This window comes from Cygnus atratus, chromosome 16 (genome assembly GCF_013377495.2).
Source record: "Cygnus atratus isolate AKBS03 ecotype Queensland, Australia chromosome 16, CAtr_DNAZoo_HiC_assembly, whole genome shotgun sequence".
NCBI lineage: Eukaryota > Metazoa > Chordata > Aves > Anseriformes > Anatidae > Cygnus > Cygnus atratus.
The window spans coordinates 5466471-5475744 of record NC_066377.1 but is presented as its reverse complement, the minus strand read 5'-3'; the positions used below and the strand labels follow the sequence as shown (position 1 = coordinate 5475744).

General features: G+C 46.0%; 1 protein-coding gene across 2 annotated transcripts in view; it reads left to right on the top strand.

The window, feature by feature from the left end:
• Window positions 1–280: 280 nt before the first annotated feature.
• VAPB (VAMP associated protein B and C) overlaps window positions 281–9274 on the top strand; it is a 30725-nt gene continuing 21731 nt past the window's right edge. The window contains exon 1 of one of the 2 annotated variants that reach the window (XM_035548416.2): window positions 281–620. In XM_035548416.2, coding sequence (XP_035404309.1) covers window positions 563–620 — 58 coding nt within the window. In that variant the 5' untranslated portion in view covers window positions 281–562. The remainder of the gene's footprint in view (window positions 621–9274) is intronic. The other variant, XM_035548417.2, reaches the window with a different exon arrangement.

Below are 9274 nucleotides of genomic sequence, written 5' to 3'. Positions count from 1 at the left end.
AAAAAAAAAAAAAAAGCTTTTGTTAGCCTGTGCGTAGGGGGACCCTTAAAACCACCGAGCTGACCTGAACGTATGTCTTTATTCACTAAAAAGCCCGTGTTTCCTGTAGCTGGAGGCCAGCGCGGGTTTCCACCAGCCCTGCAGCGCTCCCTCCTTTAGCCCCGCGGTCGGGACCCGGCCTGGAGCCGTCGCTGTGCCGAGCCGCGGGGGCACCCAGCTCGCCTCTCCGCGTCCCCCGAGCCCGGCCGGGCCCGGCCCCCGCGGCAGGAGGCGGGCGGGCGGCAGACGTCAGCCGCAGCCTCTCTCTGGGCCGCTCCGTGCTGCATCATCCCCGCCTCCGGCCGCCTCCCTCCGTCCCTCCCGGCCTCTCCTCGCGTCCCCGTCAGGCCACCGGGAGCCGCCGCTGCCCGCCCGGCCCGGCCTGGCTCGGCCCCGCTCGGGGGCGCTGAATAAAGCCGCGGGGCCCGCCCGCTGCCGTCCCTCCCTTCCCCTTCCCCTCCCTTCCTCCCTCCCTTCCTCTCTCCGCCTGGTGCCGCCACCGCCGAGGAGGAGGAGGAGGAACATGGCGAAAGCGGAGCAGGTCCTCAGCCTCGAGCCGCAGCACGAGCTCAAATTCAAAGGTACGGGGCCCGCCGCCGCCGCCCGCCGCCGCCTTCCCCGCCCGCCGGCCCCGCTCCGGCGGCAGCCATTTTCCGTGGGCCGGGGCCGGGCGCCCAAAATGTCCTTCAGCGCCGCGGCTTTCCCCGTCCCCCTCCTCCTCCTCCCGCCGCCCCCGTCCTCCCCGTTCCCCCCCGTCCCCTTTCCCGCACCTCTGGGGGCAGCGGGCAGCCGACAGCCCCCGGCCCCGCGGGGCCGCAGCGCGGTGCGGGGGGGTCCCGGGCCTGGCCCCGGCATGGCCGCGCTGCGGGGCCGAGGGCGGCCTGAGGGGAAGCCGGGAGGGAGCCAGGAAAGCTCCCGTTGTGCCCCCGGGAGGGGGAAGGACGGAGCCCGGTGCCTCGGGGAAGAGGAAGGGAGACGTGGTGCCGGCTGAGGCGGGGGCAGGCGCTCGGCCGAGGTCCCTGAGGAGCTGGGGCACCCCCGGACGTGTGCGGCGGGGCTCGGCCGGGCTGCGGGAAACCCTGGGCCCCCCGGCTCCATCCTTGGTGGCATTTCATGGCGTGGTTTTTTTTCCGTTTTATCTTTGTTACCATAACGCTGTGAGGCATTTAGACACATTCCTTGTGAATATTCCGCCTGCCCCAAACCCCATCTTTCCTTCAAGTCCAAAATTTGAATGGGTCGGAGCAGTTGAAATTCCAGTGTTGTGACCTGACAGCGCTGCTGTAATGCAATATTCGGGGATTACAAATAAGCATTCAGCAAGTTTATTTATGCTGCAAGAGTCAGAGGTTCTTTAGAGCTTCAGATGAATATCTGGCAAATCTTCCTTTTTTAAAAATAGTGACCTATTTGCTGGCATCTGGTAAAACTACTGCTTGCTCAAAAGCCTTTCATATAATGTTTTTACATGTAGGAGAAGCCTCTACTTTTATTTAGTAGTAAATATTTCAATATAAACTATTAGTATAAACTGGGCTTACAAAAAAGCATGATAATAAACAGTGGCTGGAGTGAATGTGTCTTTGTTGTAAGCTGAAGTCTTTGCATGTTGTTATGGCAGCAGAATCAAACATGCTTAAGAAGCAAACTGTTCTAATACTGTTTACATTAAGGGCTGATATTCATCTGATCATGTTTGTTGTGAATGTTACTTCCATCAAGAAAGCGTATCCAAGCTGAGGCGGGCAAGAAGAGGGGCCTTACTTGGTACAGACTTGCCAGAGGCACCTAGTTGTGGTTCAGGGCCTTTTCTTATCACTTAGTCGCAAGCAGGTGTAAAACTAGCCAAAAACTGTGGGTTTTATTTGTTGTTGTTGTTGGGATAAAGCTAACTAGTCCAGCTGCCTGGTCCTCAGTTGAGGATCTGGAACTGCTGAAGTTAAATCCGCCAACCGTAGAGGTTTTCTTTGTCAAATCTTTAGCCAGCATCGTACGTTCCTTGTGATGTAAAATGTTGCTTGACTAGCTGCAGCTAATATATGGCTTAGTTTAAAAGTATGCTTAAATATTAATGTTCGAGTAGGCTTAATGCTATGGATAGCCTTCATATGCCTTGGCAATAAATTCTGTCTTACAGCCCTTCCTGACAGGCAGTGCTGACCACTGTCCTTCATTCAGGAAAGGCCAATTTGAAGTATTCATGAAGTCAATTCCGCTCTAAGCAGTTCTCGTCCTGTTTTTGTGATGGCCTGGTAACGTGGCAGCAACGATTCTCTCGCCTTTGTAAACAGTTGCGTTTCTTTGCGAAGCATTGCTTTGCTCAGTGCGCGCAGATGCGGACAGGTGCCAGTAGCGCTGCCGACTGGTGCAGCTCTGCTTCCTCGCTGGTGTGCCCGAAAGATTCGACGCCTTAGGGCAGCGGTGGCAGCGAGGTGGGATCCTAAACCGAGTTTCACAAACGCTGGAAATGGATAAAGGTCTCTGTCAAAATGCAGACGGGTAGAAAAAGCAGAAAATAATCAGCTGTACTGTTGTCACGCTGGTCTGTATAATTCTTAAATATAAAATCTAGAGGGAGGTGTGACATTTATGAAAGGATGCAGGAATAAGATACCAAACTGAGGATTCATTCTATGTGTCCCAATGTGTGGGATTGCAGCAGTCTCTGTTAGCCACTGCTTTCACTTAAAAGAAAGGATCTGAAGACCTTTTTTTTTCTAAGAAGCTTTTGTAACCTCTTGTTTTGCAGCAGTTCTTCTAAATGCATTTAGGTCTTTCAAAATACCATTTGTGTCTTTTTTTGCACAAATATCAAAGAAGGTATTCATGCCAGAATTGCTTTTCATAGCATGTGAGCGTGAGCAGGGTTGTCTTTCCTCTCCATCTCCTACACCATAACACACGCTCCAAAATAGCATCACCATGTGCTGCGCTGAAATGCAGCTGTGAATAGCGGGAGGCAGGACACTCCTCTCCTGACCATAATGTGGCTGGAGATGCCTGTTTCTTACCCTGCTCATGTGAAATAGCAGCTTTGCAGCTGTGCCAGTGACTTCTGTTGGTCACTGCAGTTTTGCTGCCTAGGTGAAAAAGCATTGAACTACAAGTTTATCAACTACAAGTTTATCATTTAGACTTTATTGGTAATGAATGGTGAAAAAGACCCTTGTTGTTATACGTGACAATGTTTGCATTTATTTTTTCCTTCCTTTTTTTGTTAATCAAGGACACAGCATGCAACAATCAGATTTTCTGCCATGAATTAGATCACGATATTCAAGGTCCTGACTTAAGGAAGCACAAGCTTTAAACTTATGCAGGGATGTGTAATTCCGGCCCCTTTTGTTAGATGGGTTTTGATAGCATTGGTAATTACAGTGCCACACTTGTGCTATGGGGCACTGCCTCGTTCACTTTGCGGGATGGCCCCCAGTCAGGCAGACCTATCCTTCCAGCATCACGAGCCCACCTGAACAGATTTATGTAATGCCAGCAAGTGATGTTTTGTTAGAATAGAACTTATTGTACGACCCACCTGGGTTTTCAGCTGCTTGAAATGCCGCAGCATCCTCTGCAGGTGCAATTTGGGGTGGGGGTGGCTGGCAGAGGGCTCATGCCAGCGGGTGGAGGTGGCGTGGGCTGCGGTGCGTGTCAGAGGGGTTTTGGGGGGTTGCTACAGGTGAGCCCGGGCTTATGACTCAGCACTCACTCTGTTGCAGTGCTCCCCAAGTGGCAAGTAGCAGTATTGTGCAACCAGATTAATTCCTCGCCAACCAGCACAAGTTGTTGCCAGTTGGTAATGCAGTTTCCTGTGTCCGGTGTGTGATTTTTTCCACCTGCACGCCTGCAATACGCCTCTGTGTAGCCTTGCGTTCTGAAAAGGGCACAATAACAAACCAGAATGACCGCTACTCTCCATTCTTAATCATACTGCTCCAGCAGTGGCTCCAGGCCCAGCGGTGTTCCTTCCAAGCCATCGCCCGTCGCTGGCTCTGCTGCATCCCCGGGGTATGTCAGAGCTGCGGATGACGGTGCGGCCTCAGCCCTTGCAGCACACTCCCAGGTGCATGGCTCTGAGCTCCTTTGCATGTCTCTGGGCAAGCTACAGCCAGATCCATGCCTTGCAGGTTGGCAAAACCTCCTCTGCCCGATGCGAATGACCAATTCTTACCGGAGACCAAGCGAAGGCTTTTCGGTCCAGCGGCTTGGCAATGTTTGGGACGTACGATCAGCCTTGAATCTGCTGTCGTCAGGGCTGGGAAGAAAAGCTCAGGACCTAGCGGGATGTTGTGACTCAACTATGTACTTACCGCTCCCTCCCTGTCATGATCTGTGTGTAACGGCCGAGGCACTGGAGGTATTCAGAGGGATTTGGCTGCCTGCTCATCCTGTTCTGTATTGGATAAACAGGGATTTCTCATCGCTGCCTCTGGAACAGGCTTTGTTTAAGAATGTAAAACACTGACAGTGTTATGAAAAGTTGCCTCTTTAGTATAATTAATATGCATCTTTTAAGTTGAAAATTTATACAGTGTTTCCTTTTAAACTGTTAGAGCCGTTCTGGTGTTCACAGCACAATGGCAGTCAGCGCTAGGATTTCTGTACTCTTTGAAGGCTGCTGTGTCAATGGCTGTCTGCTCTTCTGCTGGAAAATGTACCGTTCTATGCTTGCTTCAGTTTAGCCCAATTCCTAATAAAATCATTGTTAGATCAAATATGAGTAAACCTTCACATCCTTCTGCATATTTGATCAAGTTTTACACTTGAGAGAAAGAGAACAGTATTTAAATAACAGGCAGGCTTCATAAATCTGTATGAATCTATAGTTCATTAGTCGTTTTTTGGTGACACTTAAATATTTGTAGTTCATCTTATGCTAGCTATTCTTGCAACTTCGGTAAAATCAGTAGTTTATTCTAACTATTAAGTGTTCACTATAGTTGGACAGACTTGCTGCATCTCATTGAATTATTCTAATTTCACGTGCGTTAATTTTATAATTGCCTCTTCGCTTTCCATAGACTCTTCACTTAAAAAGAGCAATGCTTGGAGGAAAAGAGCTGAAGATAAAGGCAACGGAATGATGCATTGTACCTATTTAGTGATACATCTCATTTTTTGAAAGGTGGGATAAGTTAAAGACAGCGTTTCCTTAATCAGCTGGTGTTCTGCACGCTAGAGACATGACACTAACAGCCCTGCTGGGAAAGGAGGAGGAATTGTACGAATGTGGGCTGCAAAAGTTTGAAACTTACAATAGGATGCATCTTTGGTTAGAGCGCCAAGTAATGATTATTTGAGATGTGTGAAGCAAATAAAAGAAGTTTAGCCACGTTTTCTGTTAAATTTAATTAACGTATTTAGGTCTCCTAAGATTATTTCCAAAAATCTCACAATCTACTTGAAGGTTTCAGCCAGTGCAATGTATGGGTTAAGGGCTTTTGAATAATTTTGTACTGCATTGATTCTAAGAATTGCAGTTGAAGTAATAAGCATTAATGGGAGCAAAGTATTACTATCTCAAGGAAGAGCCTAATGCAGTGATAAAATCAGCATAAGCAATTATAATTTGGAGCTTACTTCTTCTCTTCAGTTTGTGGCATTTTGTGTTTTTAATATGATCAACTCCTTGCCTTTATTGGAAGGGGCACGTACATTCAGAATTTCCAGTTTCATTTGAATCTGATGTTTGTGCACCGATTTTCGGCTAAGTTAATTTTTAGTGGAAAACCATACAGCTGCTCTTTTAAGAGGTCATTGTAGTGGAAAGACGTGCTCAGTTTGAGCTATGGAACCATTGCGATGATGGGTGACAAACAAGGGTGTCCGGCTGATTATTGAAAGCTCCTTGGTGGCGGAATGCCGGTCTGAACTGGTGATGGCATGTGTCCTCTGTTCATCACTTCCGAAAATATGCCTGGGTGATAAACTATATTGAAGGTAACGGGTGACTGCCTCTACAGATGCAGGTAATGTATCGTAGCAGATGTAGATTCACGCATGTGCATAGCAGTAAATCGTCTGTTTACCAGCTGCAACCCACCAGGCCACGTGCGATGTCGTAGCACCTGTGAGACGGGAATGTGGAGTCAAAATCTGTGCAGGAGTTTTCTGATAGTTTCTTCTCCCCGGAAATAAAATGATTGCATCTGTCTTCTCACTTCACAGGTTTTATAAATCATTTGTGAATCAATGCAAAAAGAAATCAAATTAAAGAAATTTAAAATTTTATTTTAAAATAAGTGAGCTACATCTGAATACAAGGCTGAATTTTGCCTAATTGTACTTTAATTCAGAATTAGGATTGTAAAAATCAGAGCACAAGCCTTTAAATAGATCCTTGGATCTGTTTTGAAACTCAACTGGAAAAATGGCATCATCGCCATAGTGAGTGATCCAACTTTATGAGCTCGGCTCAGCTTACATCTATGAACAAACACCTGCTTTAAAAGAAGCTTAATTTGTTGCATGCACCCTGCTCTAGAAGGTATTGATTGCATCAAATGAGCTTTGGATCAAGCGAGCAACTTCTGCATATGTTGTAATGCAATTTTTGCAGAAAACCGGGGGACCCAGGGGTTTGTCTTGTTTCTTGCTTTCGGAGTGCCTCCAAACAGAGCTTTTTGCCTAGCCGGAGACAATGCAGGAGTCAAATGACCCTTGCTAATTCTACCCACGTCTTGCAGCCACACTCATTTTCTACTATCTTGTTACCATATTGGTCTTATGTTTGCTCCCTGCTGGGAACAACTAATAACTACTGAAAGCATTTCACAGTTGGTACAATAACAGCCTTTTTGCTTTTTCTGTCAGTGCAGTTGGTTGGCTCCGAGAGCTTTTATTGGTGATGTTTGCAACAGTTTTGTTTGTGGTACCAGCTGTTGTTTCAGGCTTCAATTTCATCTTCGTTTTTGTAGGGAATACAATCTTTCACATTATCACTGTGCCACTGCAAGCCATCCTTTTCTCCCTGTAAGCAAAACCTGAGTGATTTCAGTGGGGTCCTGGCCCAGTGACGTGGCTGAGGGCCGAGGCCTGCTTCCCTCACCGTGCCGGGTGGTAAGTGAGGCCGAAAGGAAGCCTGTGCTGCTTACATACATCAATATTTAAATGGCCCTTTATCTAAATTAAGGGCCAGACTCATGCCAAATCTCTTTTTCTGACTTTTGACACCAAATTTATTCAATATATAAATCCTTTCATACCTGCTTTGTAGACTGAGAGCTCTGTCAAAGGCACATGGAATATCTGTAATGTGTCTGGGTTGCTGGTGAAGTCTTGGCCTGCTAGGCGGCCCTTCAGAAGGAGGGATTTGTGCCATCAGTCCAGAGCAGCTGTCACAATCTTGCTGTCACTGAAAACATATGCAAAGCAAATCACCCTTTCCATGTTTAATTCAGTGCGGGATTAAAATGCACATGGATAGAAGTGATTGAGTGTTTACACTAGCAGGACAACCCTACTGAAAGTTGACCGAGCCTGTCCTTTCTGCGTTATAGCTGTTCTGAAAATTGCTTACCTCTACTGGAATCCTTCTTGCCCCAAAAACGTTTGTACGTGTTTGTACAAATTGGGTGCTGCTGCTGCATGCAGTGCTTTATCCCACATTATTATAAATACTTTATGAAAATAATCTCTTTATTAAACTACCTTAGTGTCTAGCTTTCCGAGCTGTAAACGAAGCCCTTCATACCATGGTGCTGTGGATGAAAGATTTCATAGTTCTAAATTTAATTCTGTTTTCTTGGTTGGTTTCCACGAGGTGTGGAAAAAATAGAGAAGGGGGAGGTTTGCCTGGTGATCCGTTTACTTTTGATGCAAATTATAAAATCGTGTAGGTGTGGGACTCACTATGCAGCTAAATCTTATGTTTTTGCAGACATTTCTAAAGACTTGATTCAAGTTAGTTGTGTTTGTAGAAGCCATGTCAAGTGACTATGGAACTCTTTAATTAAAAAAAGAAAAAACTTTTGGTTTTCCCCTGACTGCTTTTTTTCATCTAACCAGTTATTTCATCTTTGTTGTTGCTTCTAATGTTTCTCACAAGCAGGAGTCCAGCCCTCCAGTGTGCAGTTGTGTGTTTGGGCTGTCACCCTTGCCTGTTTATATTTGCAGCTGTTGAATTTTGCAGTATGTGACTTACCAATGCATTTTGCATCTTTTCAAAGTGTTTGCATGCGTAATTTCCGCTGGCTTGCAATATCTTCTCATCTGGCCTTCCTACATGCTCACCAGACTGAGAGCAAAGGTCAAAGGGCTGTAAGGTATTTTAAAAATATTTTTATAGCTGATTTTACTCTGAACTTCTTGGTTTCAGTCATACAGGGATGCAGATAATGCGTATGGGAGTTTAGGTTTGTAGAATGCCACTTAGCACGTTTATCTTGTTCTATGCCAAATGGTATAAACTGTCAGGTATTTTTCCCCTTTATTAAGGTCCCTCACTGCTTATGACTAATTTTTTTATTTGTTTTTGTTTTATTTTTTCCTTTGATCTTGAAAGCACAGTTAATGGGCTAGTTTTCAAATGGTTCCCAAGAAATGTATCTTGCTCAATTCAGGATTCCTCCTAATTTGTAGATATAATTAGTATCTTGCTGCCTATTTAGATTTTTTTTAACTTGGAAAAGCAGCTACTCATTGTATGTCCCAAAATCTCTAATTTTGCTCTTTTCTTCTGGTATTTACAATTTATGCATAATTTTGCAGTTAATATTTGTTCAGTTGCTATTTAAGTTGCACATCAGACTTGTCTATTTGAAGAGTATATACGAGCATAAAATTAGAGTAGTTATGTTGTTCCTTCCCTACCATTTGAATGTGCATCTGAAATGGAGATTAGTGATTAAATTAGACCAGGGAAAATTACTTCACAAGAAGTACAAGAAAAAAGGGTAATTTGGGATGGGGCGGAGGGGGATAAAACTGTGATGCCTCTTCCAGGGAGATGCTTCACACTGACTTCAGTCTTCAGCCAGCGCTGTTTTTGCTGGGGGAGGCTGGGCGCCAGGCCGTGGTGCTGCGCTCCACTGCTGCATCCATGCTTCTCCCCAGGGCCCTGCGCTTTGTTTCAGTATCTTTTTGGTACCCACCCAGCAACCCGTGTGCATGAGGCTTCGAGCTGCGCAGAAATAAGTAGGTATCTTATTATATGTAGGTACTAGTATTTCCTGGTTATTGAAAGAGATGTAGCTGCTATTCCACCATGAAAAGAGAGTATGCCACTATTTTTCTG